The sequence below is a fragment of the Pongo pygmaeus genome, chromosome 16 (genome assembly GCF_028885625.2).
Source record: "Pongo pygmaeus isolate AG05252 chromosome 16, NHGRI_mPonPyg2-v2.0_pri, whole genome shotgun sequence".
NCBI lineage: Eukaryota > Metazoa > Chordata > Mammalia > Primates > Hominidae > Pongo > Pongo pygmaeus.
Window position 1 is genome coordinate 106,183,254 of NC_072389.2, and position 15,357 is coordinate 106,198,610.

A 15,357-nucleotide genomic window follows, 5' to 3' on the forward strand; every position below is an offset into this window, starting at 1 on the left:
GGACAGGCGAGGTGGCAAGGTGGGATTACTCAGCACCTGTGACAGCATCCTGGGGACAGGCGAGGTGGCAAGGTGGGATTACTCAGCACCTGTGACAGCATCCTGAGGACAGGCGAGGTGGCAAGGTGGGATTACTCAGCACCTGTGACAGCATCCTGAGGACAGGCGAGGTGGCAAGGTGGGATTACTCAGCACCTGTGACAGCATCCTGGGGACAGGCGAGGTGGCAAGGTGGGATTACTCAGCACCTGTGACAGCATCCTGGGGACAGGCGAGGTGGCAAGGTGGGATTACTCAGCACCTGTGACAGCATCCTGGGGACAGGCGAGGTGGCAAGGTGGGATTACTCAGCACCTGTGACAGCGTCCTGAGGACAGGCGAGGTGGCAAGGCGAAAGGGCCTATAACAAAGTGAGCCCCTGAGAAAGTGACATGCACGAAGGCGTGCAATTAGAACTGAGACGGTTCTGTGGAGAAATCTTTGAAATCTTTGACCAGTCTGAGTCCTAACTGCAGTAAAAATCCATGGGCATGCTTATACTTAACATTTTAACACAAGTTAACAACATTTTGGTAAACACATCTTAGGTGGGAGGGAAGACGGTGGTAAGAAAGAGGGAAGGGCAGAATCTGGGGTCTGTGTGGGGCCTGGAAGCCAGGCTGCCAACAGTACTTGCAGCATGCTGTGCCGTGGGAGTCCTGTGGGCTTCCAGCTAATAGCCATGCTGACCATTGGGAATGAGGTGCCTCTCAGCCCCGAGGCCGTTCTTTAAACAATCCATCTCTTTGCCTTTGGTAGCCTCTTCCTCCTCCTCTTCCTCTTCATAATCCTCGTCATCGCTCCTCACATCCTGGATGCTCTGACAAAGGAAAGAATTGGCTGTGAGTGACAATCTTCCAGGAAGAGTCTTGAGTAAATCTGCGAACAGCCAGTTTCAAGTATGGCTCCCTTTAAGGAAAACCCAATATCCAAATAACTAAACATTCACCAAGATTGACTATTTCATGGATCATAAAGCAAACCTTAACAAACCTAAATAATTGACATTACACAAAGCATATTTCTAGACCATAAGGGAATTAAGCTAGAAACCAATATCAAAAATAGGGAAATTTCAAAACACTTAGAAAGTAAATAAGATCCTTCTAAACAATCGCTGGGTCAAAGAGTAAGATTCAAAGAATATTAGAAAATATTTTAAACTAAATGAAAATGAAAATACAACATATCAAAATTTGTTCAATGCAGATAAAATATGCTTAAAAGGAAATGCATAGCATTACATGTTTATATTCAATAAGAAAAAAAAGTCTCAAACAATTTGAGCTTCAACTTTAAGAATCTGGAAAAAAAGAAGAGCCAAATAAAACCAAGGCAAGCAAAAGGAAGGAAATAATTAGGATAAAACAATTAATGAAACTGAAAACAGAAAAAAACCATAAGGAAAACCAATAAACCCAAAAGCCAATTCTTTGAAAAGATCTAATAACTCACTAGCAAGACTGATACAGAAAAAAAGAGGGAAGATCTGTAGCATTAATAACTCACTAGCAAGATTGATAAAGAAAAAAAGAGGGAAAGCACAAATTAGCAGTAAAGAAAAAGAAGACATGACTATAGATACTGCAGACAACATAAGAATAACAACAGAATGCTGTGAACAACTCTATGCATATACATTTGACAACTTAGATAAAATGGACCAATTTCTCAAAAACTACAAACTACTAAAACTTGCCCAGGTGAAATAGGTAACCTGGATAGTCATATAACTATGCAGGACATTTAATTTGTAATCAAAAAACTGAAAAATGGCAACACTAGGTCCAAATGTTTACATTGGTGAACTCTATGAAACACACAAAGAAGAAATAACACAAAATATTCACAATCACTTCCAGAAAATAGAAGAGGAGGGAACAGGTCTCATTTTATTTTATGAGGCCAGAATTACCCTGTGTAAAGTTTTTGCAGATGTCATTAAGATCCTTGAGATGAGAATAGTATCCTAGATTATGTAAGTGGGCCCTCTATGGCATCACAAGTGGTCCTTATAAAAACAGAGGCAGAGGAAGGGCCAACACACAGAAGAGACGCAACAGAGAAGAGACTAGAATGATGCAGTTACAAGCCAAGAAATGCTGGCAGCCACCAGAAGCTAGAAGCAGCAAAGAACAGATGCTCCTCTAGTGCCTCTGAAAAGAACACGACCCTGCTAACTGACACCTTGATTTTGGCTCAAAACTAATTATGGACTTCTGACCTCTTGAACTGTGAGAGAATACATTTGTGTTATTTTGAGCATCAAATTTGTAGAAATTTGTTACAGTCACCATAGAAATTAATACAACTAGCAGCAGCCAATTAAAAACTGAAATTTAAAAATCTGTGCCATTTATAATAGTTTCAAAAATCAAATACCTAGGTATACATCTAACAAACCATGTATAGGATCTGTATGTAAAACCTACAGAATTCAGAGGGAAATCTGAAATTCTTTGAAAGAAATCAAAGAAGACCTAAATAGTTGGAGAGACGTACTATGTTCATGAATTGGAAGACTGAACATAATGAAAGTATTAATTATCCCCAAATTATCCTATAGATTCCACGCAATACTAATCAATGTCCCAGCAGAATTTTCTGTAGATGCAGACAATGTAATTCTAAAATTTATATGGAGAGGCAAAGGAACTCGAATAGCCAAAGCAATTCTGAAAAACATAATAAAATGGGAGGACTTACACTACCAAATTTTAAGACTTATATAAAGTTACAGTAATCCAGACAGGGTGTTATTCACACAGGAATAAATATGCAGATCAGTGGAACAGAATGGAGGCTCTAGAAATAGATCCACACAACTATGGCTGATTGAATTTTTACAAAGGTTCAAAGCAATTCAGTGGAGAAAGAACAGTTTTTTCAACAAATGGTCAGAGCAACTGGACATCTGTAAGCAAATAAGTAAACTTTGACTAAAATGTCATACATTGTACAAAAGCCAGCTTAAAATGAGTCATGGATCTAAATGTAAAATATAAAACTATAAAACTTTCAGAAGAAAACCCATGACCTTGATCTGGGCAACAAGTTCTTAAACATGGCACAAAAAACATGAAAGAGAAAACTGGCAAACTGGACTTCATCAAAATTAAAAACTTTTGCTCTAAGACAGACACTATTCAGAGAATGAAAAGATAAGCTGCAAACTGGGAGAAAATATTTGCAAATCACATATCCAATTTGTATGCATAATAAAGAACTCTCAAAACTCAATGGTTAAAAAAAAAACAAAACCCTAATTTAAAAAATGGGCAAAAGACATACAAAGAGACACTTTATCAAAGAGGACACAGGATGACAAGCATATGGAAGGATGTTCAACACCATTAGTCATTAGGAAAATGCAAATGGAAACCATGATGATGTACGACTACAAACCCATTAGAATAGCAAAAGTTAAAATGACTGGCAATACCAAGCACTGACAAGGATGCAAAACAGTTGGAACACCTACACAATGAAAAACCACTAACAACAAAAAGGAACAAACTATTGACATTTATAAGAAGTTGGATGAATCTTAAAGATACTATGCTGAGTAAAAAAATGTTAGTTTCAAAGTATGATCTATTACATGACACATGAATATCCTTTTCATGACATTCTCAAAAAGATAAAACTATAGGGATGGATAACAGATAAGTGGTTGCCAGGAACTGGGTTAGAGGGAAGAGTTATTTGGGTTGATGAAGTGATGCTCTGTATCCTGATTATGGGGATGGCTGCACAAATATACACACATGTTAAAATTCACAAAACTCTACATCAACAGAAAAATGTCCATTTTCCTGATAATAATTTTAAAAATAAAACTTATAAGCATTTCTTTTTAGAAAGAAAATACTGTGGGTTTTCCCACTAACATTTGCAAAGTAAAGTACTACTCATGTGGGCATTTTGGTTGTCAGGATATTTTTATTACTTGTAAATAGAATGTTTTCTATTTTCTTCATGCAAGAACTCCTTCAAGGACAGTTACTCACTATGAGTTATATGTTTCCTCTTCTTCTCTCATGGTGTCTCAAAGTAATTTTGCAGAGAAATCTAGAAAAATAACATTGCCCCGAGGAAAGGAGATGGAGGTGCTATAGATCTGCCCTCATTGTGGAAGATAAAGGATGATATGAATTATTAAAACAAATAAGATAACTCAAGCTCTGTGCATGTCCAGTGATAGACATGACCCCGGAATCACCCTCTAGGCCAGTTCACAAATGTCTCTGTTAAACCCAGCTTAGAAAAGAAAAAAAAATATGGAAGATGAAGACTGTTTCTTCTCACATCACTTTTCAAGATGACATCCATAACCGTACAACTTATTTTTTTCCTTTTGTGAGCTGCAGACTAAAACTGACCACCTCCCAAGAGTCTCAGCATATATGTAACCAAATACCTCCTCTGTGTGTAATCGGAACATGGCTTTTGAAAAACCAACGTGCACACATTATGCTGGCTGAATCACAGAAATTCAACTTCATGGGGCTCTTCTCTGTATGTTCGGTGCTTTTCCACAACACCACAGAAAGGGTGTCAAAACAAACAAGCCTCCCTGTAAACACTGAGGAATAAACTTGGCATCTCCTCAGTTAAGATGCATCAGAGAAAGGCAACCTTTCTCTGATATGCTGGGAGCTGGGATCAAAAGCACTCCCTCCTACAGATGAAGCCTTTCAGGAAAGGGCCATGCCTGGTTGATGCTTGCTTGCATAGTCAGTGCCTCTTCCTTTCTCAAAAGATTTCTGTAGAGAACAAGGGTATATTAATCTGTTTCCACACTGCTGATAAAGACATACCCGAGACTGGGAAGAAAAAAAGGTTTAATGAACTTACAGTTCCACACTGGCTGGGAGGCCTCACAATCATGGCAGAAGGCAAGGAGGAGCAAGTCACATCTTACATGGATGGCAGTGGGCAAAGAGAGAGAGAGAGCGCTTGTGCAGGGGAACTCCTCTTTTTAACACCATCAGATCTTGTGAGACTTATTCACTATTGCAAGAACAGCATGGGAAAGACCCACTCCCATGATTCAGTTACCTCCCACTGGGTCCCTCCCATGGGAGGGAATTGTGGGAGTTACAATTCAAGATGAGTTTTGAGTGGGGACGCAGCCAAACCATATCAGAGGGGAAACTCAAATCAGAACAAAGAACCTAATTTCTCTCCAGAAAGGCATACCAGCATCTACCCACCCATCTCTGCAAGACTTAAAGAGCTGTGTTAGCTAAGAAAGAAACCAGTCCTCAAGGGTGCCACCCCATCTGCTCCCAACCACACACCCTCCAGCTGTTTGCCTTTAACAAGAGATCCCAACTGTATAGGGCCTGTTGGAACTTTATAGCATCTTGGCGGTCACAAAGGTTAGAGAATACTACTGACGTTTAGGGAGCAAAGGCTAGGGATGCTGCAGTCCTGCAATGTGCTGACATTCACATGTCCCGTCAGGCATGCACATAGGTGAAAACCCTGTCCGTAACTATCCAAGCCTAGAATCTGACTCATTTGTGCATTCAAGCATAATAATTTTTTGCATGGTTTTAATATATTCTGAATTTTCCAGGATTGCAACTGTGTATATAAGTCAAAGTAAGACTATACAGTTTGCCTTCCATACCCGTGGGCTCCACATTTGTCAAAAATATTCAGGAAAAAAAAAAAGAATGGTTGTCTCAGTACTGGACATTTATAGATTTTTGTCATTCTCTAAAAAATGTAGTACAACTATTTACACAGCATTTACATGGTATTAGGTATTGTAAGTAATCTAGAGATAATTTAAAGTATACAGGCAGCAGTGTGTAGGCGGCCACCACTGTGCCCGGCTAATGTTTGTATTTTTAGTAGAGACGGGGTTTCATTATGTTGGCCAGGCTGGTCTTGAACTCTTGACCTCAAGTGATCCACCCACCTTGGCCTCCCAAAGTGCTGGGATTACAGGTGTAAGCCACCAAACTCAGCCAATTTTATATGAGGCACTTGAGCATCCTCAGATTTTGGTATGTGTGGGTAGTCCTGGAAACAGTCCCCCATGGATACCGAGGGAAATATGTACTTTTCTTTGTTTGGAAACTCATAATTCCAGAAAACCATGTCACTGACAGCAATGCTATTGATGACATTTGAGTTACCTGCTTAATACAGCTGTATCAGTCTGCACTTGTAGCCATCCATTCTTGGTGGCTCTACGTACACGCAAGCACAGCACTGGCCAACTTCATGACATTTTCTAGCACAGTTATGCACACATTTCACACATGGAATGCATATTTTATCAGAAATATCTTTCTTCTTATCCCTTTTAAAAATAGTTGTGGAATTATGTTGTTTTTGAAATTATACTTACACGTAAATTATATAACCTAGGAATTTAATTTCAGGCCAGTGAAGGAGTGTGGCTCTGATAGGATTGACAGCTACTACCTTAGATGATGAATCAAGCTCAGAAAGGATCCCTCTGGATTTCCCTGTGGTAAGAGTTTATTAGATGAATGAATAGGATGGGTGCATGTCATGCAAGCTTGAATGATATAAATTGGAAATCAATAAAATCTCACTTTATATTCAATTTTACCTTGTACAGTCCATCTTTCATATAACAGTAATAGCAATGACACTTAAAAGGCTTACCATGTGGCAGGCTCAGGACTAAACAGTTACATGAACAACATTTCCTCCTCACAGCCACAGGACATAGCAGCTCTTCTCTTTATTTTAAAAGAGAAGAAACTGAGGCTCGGGGGGGTTAAGTAACTTTTACAACACCACACAGCTATGAAAGGTACACAGGATGAAAAGCCAGACTCTAAGCTTACACACCTTGAACAGCAATGCTCTACGGACCCTTGCTGGAGTAGGCTGCACAAATACTTGATGAGGCAGGACACCCAGGAGACTGGCAACCCAGTTCTATTTGAGGTTGGCTCTTTGTATAAGAAAGTGCGTTCTCCCCTCCTTCTGAGCCAAGTGCCCCCTGCCTCGCTACACCTTCCTTCCCTATTCTGACCTTGCCTCAGGTGCCATCAGTTCTGGCCTTTAGGTATAAATTTGAAATAATACAAATTAATCCTAATAAATGATTGTTTCCTAGGTGAGACAAACACTGACATGTTCTATATTCTATCTCATTTTAAAAAATGACGATCTAGAGCTATGAGATGGATTTGGCAACCTATTAATGATTTGCAACTCACAGTTTGAAAAACACTGGCTAAGGTATGCTAGAAAAATGAGGTTTTTCTAATCAGCTGAAATCAAAAAAGCTTAAAAAAAGGTGTAGCCCACCACCCATATTCTGAGAAAAACCATATCACAACTGCAGATTTTTTCCAGTAATTAAAACACTTCATAGAAATTAGAAACAAAATCAAGTATGCTCTAGGGGGAACAAGGGATCTACGTACTCACTAGAGGTCGAGCCTTGGTGTTTTCTGAAACTCTACCTCTCTGCTTTGACTGAGTGCCAAGACTTTGCTTGCAAAATCAGCGTGAGTCCATTTCTTTGAATCTACTGGCCTCTTACTGTGTTGCGCTTCCCATTTGCTCTCCACACACCAACACCCTGTTGGTTTTGTTACTGGGCTATTGGAACTGTTCTTAGGCAAATTGTTGGCCCTGACCCCTCTACAAATCTTTAAAGGTCCAAGAAAACACATGCTTCAAGAAGGATCCAAAACTCTCTTTGAAGAGTGGAGGGGTGGACCTGGGTGTCAGCAGCCACAGGACTGTAATGATTTTGTGCGCAGTTCTCGCCCTGGCCGGAGCATACTGCGGCACACACACTTGTCATCTGCCAGAGTGACTTCCCCTTGGGAAGGTTTTACTACAGTAGCCACAATTACAGAGCATATTACTATTCTGATAACCTAGCAAAGGTATCTAGTATTCCACTGAACTTTCTCCAAAAACGACCTGGGTGGTCTAGAATAAGTTATTAGCAATATTATTCATTCCACCTTGGAAGTGGATGGTCATGATTTTTGCAAGGTCTTTCAGAAGTTTCTGCCCCCAACAACTCCCTTTGGTTACACAAAACGACAGTGAAAAGAATGAGAGACAGTGAAAAGAATGAAAGACAAGTTCCTAGCTTAATAGAGACCCTGTTACTTGTCCTAACAGGGGCTTTGGAGCCCTCACATCACTCAACAGGACCAGAACTGACAAATATTATCAGCTTGGCACTCCAGCAGGCACAGGAGGTCTGCATTCGCTGGCTGTGGTTGAAATCACAGTCACTACAAAGGGAGACCTCGTTTAGTTTGAGAACATACAATACACTAGGAGAAACTGAGAACCCTGAAATTAGGACCAAAATGACCTTCCCCTGATTAAAGTTGGATCAAAGTCAAAGTTTTCCTTTGAAGGGTGTGTTCTAGGAGGAGAGGATGGAGACGAACTGCCTCACATTCCATGAGTTGCTCGTTCAGAGCACTGGAGTGTCCCTAAGTGTCCCTAAAGCGATAGACGCACTTCCAACTTCTGCTTATCCTTTTCTTTTGAGGGGCTCAGGAAAACTGATTGAACCTGTCATATCATATGGTAATTAACTTTGTCTGGTATCAAATTTTTTAGACACAGAATACCATTACCAAGACAACAGCCCTGACTTCCCACAGTCTAGAAGTGCCAAAGCATTGTCTAAAGTCCTTTTTAAATTTTTGTGGCAAAATACACATAAGATTTACTATGTTAACCATCTTTAAGTGTGTTCAGTGGGATTAAATACATTCATAATTCTGTGTAATCATCACCACCATCCACTCCCAGAACTCTTTTCATCTTGTGAAACAGAAACTCTGTACCCATTAACAATAACTCCCCCACTTCTCCCCTTTCCTCAGCCTCTGGCAACCACCATTCCACTTTCTGTCACTATGACTTTGTCAATTCTAAGTACCTCATATAAGTGGAATCATACAGTGTATGTCTTTTTGTAATTGACTAATTTCACTTTGCATAATGTCCTCAAGTTTCACTCATGTTGTAGCAAGTGTCCAAATTTCCTTCGTTTTGTTTTTTGTTTTTGTTTTTTGTTTTTTTTTCTTTTGAGATGGAGTTTTATTCTTGTTGCCCAGGCTGGAGTGCAGTGGCACGATCTTGGCTCACTGCAACCTTGCCTCCCTGGTTCAAGCGATTCTCCTGTCTCAGCCTCCCAAGTAGCTGGCGTTACAGGCGCCCACCACCAAGCCCGGCTAATTTTTGTATTTTTAGTAGAGACGGGGTTTCGCCATGTTGGCCAGGCTGGTCTCGAACTCCTGACCTCAGGTGATCCACCCGCCTCAGGCTCCCAAAGTGTTGGGATTACAGACGTGAGCCACCGTGCCAGGCCAAATTTCCTCCCTTTGAAAGGCTGAATAATATTCCATGGTGTGCATGTATCACATATTGTTTATCCAATCGTCTCTCAATGGTCACTGGATTGCTTCTATATTTTAGTGATTGTAAATAATGCTGCCACGAACATGGGGATGCATAAATATCTGTGTCCCTGCTTTCAATTCTTTTAGATATATATCCAGAAGTAGAATTGCTGGATCATGTGGTTAAGCCTATGTTTAACTTTTTGTGGAACCACCATACTGTTTTCCACAGTGACTGTACCGTTCAACAGTTGCATCAACACTTGTTACTTTGTTTTTTTAATAGCAGCCCTCCTAATGGCTGTGAGAAGTATCTCATTGTAGTTTTGATTTGCGTTTCCCTAATGATTAGTTATGATGAGTATCTTTTCATGTGCTTATTGGCCATTCATATATCTTCTTCAGAGAAAGGTCTATTCAAGTCCTTTGCCCAGTTTTGAACCCAGATCATTTGGAGTTTTGTTGCTGCTGAGTTTTAGAAGTTCTCAATACATTCAGTTTATGAATCCCTTATCAGATATATGATTTGCAAATATTTTCTCTCATTTTGTGGGTTACCTTTAACTCTGTTGATGGTGTCTTTTGATGCCCCAAAGTTTTAAATTTTCATGAAGTCAAATTTGCCCATTTTTTCTTTTATTGTCTATGCATTTAGTGTCACGTCCAATACATTATTTGCCCTATGTTTTCTTCTATAGTTTTAGGTCTTTACTTGAATTCAAGTTAATTTTTGTGTATGGTGTTAGGTAAGGGTCCAACTTCATTCTTTTGTATGTGGATATTCAGTTTTCCCAGCACCATTTGTCAAAAAGACTCCCCATTCAATGGTCTTGGCACACTTATCAAAAATTATTTGACCATACATATGTGAGGGTTTATTTCTCTATTCTATACCATGGTCTTTATGTTTGTCTTTATGCCGGTACCACACTGTCTCGATTACTGAAGATCTGTAGTAAGTTTGGAAATCAGGAAGTTTGAGTACTCCAGCTTTGTTCTTTTTCAAATTTATAAGAGGTGCCCTAAAGTCTTTTAAGTCCTGTGAAGTTTGAATCCAAGTTGCTTAAAACATGACCTTAAGATCAGTTAAGTCATGGTTCCCTGATTTATAGAAGAATAATAGAGCCAATTTTTGTGACTGTTCCACATATACAGAATACCTCTTCTTGAATTTCAGAGCCAGACACAAAAGTTGCTTTTTATACTCTCTCAACTAACCAGTGTAAAATAGAATATGTTCTATTTTTCATTAATCATTTCTTGCTACTATCAATGGATCTAATTCCTTAAGAAATGATTTCATTTAAAATGTGGCTTTTAAAATTAGCTTTTAAGAGAAAAATTAAGTTTTCATGTTAGACAGACTCCGGAGAGTATCTGGTCTGACATTCATTTTCCAGATGAGATGAAAGCTACAGGGCTCAGTCCCACCCAGTAGAGTGATACAGCTTAGTGGCAGCAGAGCCCAGATTATACCATGTGATTTTGATCAAAATGCATGGATTTTTTTCATACTCTCCATATAACCCAAAGTAAATTAAAAATGTGCCAGACTGTGTGGTGATCAACAAATTGTGATGGATGCAGAAAATGATTTGATTATATCAACATAATTTGCATTGGGGATTAAAACTGTTGTTTAACATATTCTACAAATTGCCACATTTTACATCCTTTAAAAACAGCTTTAGGTTCACAGCTTGAAAGTTCCACAACTCTAACCAGGCAAAGATTTGCAAAAACATTTTGAAAATAAAAATTCACTGGGATTTTAGGTAAAGCAACATTCAAGAAATAATCATAGCAAGACAGAGGATTAAGCCCACAAAATTTGTATTAAAATTGAAATGTTGAAGTTTGTTTCAAATCTTAATATTCAAGATACACAAAGAGCTCAAATAACTCATATGCACCATTAAGAAGGAAGAAACCGAATGTGATAGAAAAGCAGGCAAAGGACATGAACAGGCAATTTACAAAAAAGTCAACACAACTGACAACTATACTATACTATACTATACTATACGCTCAATCTTAGTAATCAGTAAAATGCAAATTCAAATAATAAGATAAAATCTCATGTCCATTAAACTAGTAAATATTGAATAGTCTGATAATATTGTAACAAAAGTTGGTGAGCACGTGGGGAAAAAGAAACACTCACACATTTGATTAGAAAAATAGGTTGGCAGCATCTAGTAAATTTAACCTAAACACCAACCCCATAGAAATACAAGAAAAACAAAGCCTCAGAGACTATTATAAACGCCTCTATGCACATGAGCTAGAAAACCTAGAAGAAATGGACACATTCCTGGAAACACATAACCTCCCAAAACTGAATCAGGAAGAAACTGAAATCATAAATAGACCAATAGCGAGTTCTGAAATTGAAATAGTAATAGTAATAAAACACCTGCCAACCAGGAAAATCCCTGGAACAGATGGATTCACAGCCAAATTCTACCAGATGTATGAAGAAGAGCTGGTACCAATCCTACTGAAACTATTCCAAAAAATCAAGGAGGAGGGACTTCTCCCAAATTCATTCTATGATGCCAGCATCATTCTGATACCAAAACCTGACAGAGACACCAGAGAATCAGAGAGCCAACTCATGAATGAACTGTCATTCACAATTGCTACAAAGAGAATAAAATACCTAGGAATATAGCTAACAAAGGATGTGAAGGCCCTCTTCAAGGAGAACTACAAACCACTCCTCAAGGAAATAAGAGAAAACACAAACAAATGAAAAACATTCCATGTTCATGACAGGAAGAATCAAGATCATGAAAATGGCCATACTGCCCAAAGTAATTTACAGATTCAATGCTATTCCCATTAAACTACCATTGACATTCTTCACAGAATTAGAAAATTAGAAAAATCTAATTTTTCTACATGAAATTTAAATTTCATGTGGAACCATAAAAGAGCCTATATAGCCAAGACAATCCTAAGCAAAAAGAACAAAGCTGGAGGCATCATGCTACCTGAGTTCAAGTTATACTACAAGGCTACAGTAACCAAAACAGCACAGTACTGGTACCAAAACAGACATATAGACCAACAGAACAGAACAGAGACCTCGGAAATCATACCACACATCTACAACCATCTGATCTTCGACAAACCAGACAAAAACAAGCAGTGGGGAAAGGATTCCCTATTTAATAAATGGTGCTGGGAAAACTGGCCAGCCATATGCAAACTACTGAAACTGGACCCCTTCTTTACACCTTATACAAAAATTAACTCAAGATGGACTGAAGCCTTAAATGTAAAACCCAAAATGATTTAAAAAAAAGAACGCTGGAAGAAAACCTGGGCAATACCATTCAGGACATAGGCATGGGCAAAGACTTTGTGACTAAAACACCAAAAGCAATTGCAACAAAAGCCACAATTGACAAATGGGATCTAATTAAACTAAAGAGCTTCTGCACAGCAAAAGAAACTATAATGAGAGTGAACAGGCAACCTACAGAATGGGAGAAAATTTTTGCAATCTACCCATCTGGCAAAGGGCTAATATCCAGAATCTACAATGAACTTAAACAAATTTACAAGAAAAAAACAAAAAGTGGGTGAAGGATATGAACAGACACTTCTCAAAAGAAGACATTTATATATCCAACTAACATATGAGAAAAAGCTCAACATCACTGATCATTAGAGAACTGCAAATCAAAACCACAACGAGATACCATCTCACACCAGTCAGAATGGTGATTATTAAAAAGTCAAGAAGCAACAAATGCTGGTGAGGCTGTGGAGAAACAGGAATGCTTTTATACTGTTATTGGGAATGCAAATTGGTTCAACCATTGTGGGAAACAGTGTGGCAATTCCTCAAGGATCTAGAACCAGAAATATCATTTGACCCACCAATCTCATTACTGGGTATATACCCAAAGAGATATAAATCATTCTACTATAAAGACACGTACACGTGCACATGTATGTTTATTGTAGCACTCTTCACAATAGCAAAGACTTGGAACCACCCAAATGCCCATCAATGATAGACTAGATAAAGAAAATGTGGTACATATACACCATGGAATACTATGCAGTTATAAAAAGGAATGAGACCATGTCCTTTGCAGGGACTGGATGAAGCTGGAAGCCATCATCCTCAGCAAACTAACACAGGAACAGAAAACCAAACACTGCATGTTCTCACTTGTAAGTGAGAGTTGAACAATGAGAACACATGGACATACGGAAGTGAAAAACACACATCAGGGCCTGTCGGGGGGTGGGGAGTGAGGGGAGGGAGCATTAGGACAAATACCTAATGTATGTGGGGCTTAAAACTGAGATAATGGGTTGATAGATGCAGCAAACCACCATGACACACATATACCTATGTAGCAAACCTACATGTTCTGCATTTGTATCCTGCAACTTAAAGTAAAACAAACAAACAAAAACACCACTGGAAAAAAATCAGAGATGACAAAAACAAATGGAAAAACGTTCCATACTCATGGATAGGAAAAGTTGATATTGTTAAAATGGCCATACTACCCAAAGCAACTTACAGATTCAATACCATTCTTATCAAACTACCAATGTAATTTTTCACAGAATTAGAAAAAAGTATTATAAAATTCATACAGAACCAAAAAAGAGCCCAAATAGCCAAAGTAATCCTAAGCAAAATGAACAAAGCCAGAGACGTCACACTTCCTCAGTTCAAACTACACTATAAGGCTACAGAACCCTAACAGAATGGTCCTGGTACAAAAACAGACACAGAGACCAATGGAATATGATTAAAGAACCAGAAATAAAGGGGCACACTCACAACCATCTGATCTTTAACAAAGTTGACAAAAACAAGTGATGGGGAACAGACTCCCTATTCAGTAAATAGTGCTAGGACAGCTGGCAATCTACAGAATGGGAGAAAATATTTGCAAACTGTGTATTAGTCCGTTTTCACACTGCTGTAATGATACTACCCAAGACTGGGTAATTTGTAAAGGAAAGAAGTTTAATTGACTCACAGTTCCACATGGCTAGGGAGGCCTCAGGAAACTTACAATCGAGGCATAAGGAGAAGCAAGGACCTTCTTCACATGGCAGCAGGAGAGAGAAGAGTGAGCAATGAAGGAGGAAGAGCCCCTTATAAAATCATCATATCTCACGAGAACTCACTATCACGAGAACAGCATAGGGGAAACCGCTCCCGTGGTCCAATCACTTCCCACCTGGTCCCTCCCTTAACATGTGGGGATTATGGGCATTACAATTTGAGATGAGATTTGAGTGAGGACACAGAGCCAAGATGAATCTGAAAAGGGTCTAATATCCAAAATCTATAAGGATTCTACAAATCAACAAGCAAAAAACAAACAACCACATTAAAAAATGGGCAAAAGACAAGAACAGATATTTCTCAAAAGAAAACATACAAACAGCCAACAAGCATATGAAAAAATATTCAACATCACTAATAATTAGAGAAATGCAAATCAAAACTTTCAAGAGATACCATCTCACACCAGTCAGAACGGCTGTTAATAAAAAGAAAATAACAGATTTTGGCAACGTTATGGAGAAAAAGGAATGCTTACAAACTGCTGGTGGGAATGTGAATTAGTTTGGCCACTGTGGAAAGCATTTTGGAGATTTCTCAAAGAACTTAAAACAGAACTTCCATTCAACCCAGCAATCCTATTACTGGTATATACCCAAAGAAATATAAATTGTTCTACCAAAAAGACATATGCACTCATATATTCATCATAGCACTATTCACAATAGCAAAAACATGGAATCAACCTAGGTGCCCATCAGTAGTGGACTGGATAAGGGAAATGTGGTACATATACACTGTGAAATGCTATACAGCCATAAAAAAGAACAAAATCATGTCCTTTGGAACAACATGGATGCAGCTGGAGGCCATTATCCTAAGTAAATT

General features: G+C 38.7%; 1 protein-coding gene across 2 annotated transcripts in view; it reads right to left on the minus strand.

Moving 5' to 3' along the window:
* CERS3 (ceramide synthase 3) overlaps window positions 1-15,357 on the minus strand; it is a 143,273-nt gene that overhangs the window by 4,799 nt on the left and 123,117 nt on the right. For both annotated transcript variants that reach the window (XM_054450793.2, XM_054450794.2), the window contains exon 13: window positions 249-859. In XM_054450793.2, the coding sequence (XP_054306768.1) occupies window positions 713-859 (147 nt within the window). In that variant the 3' untranslated portion in view covers window positions 249-712. The remainder of the gene's footprint in view (window positions 1-248; window positions 860-15,357) is intronic.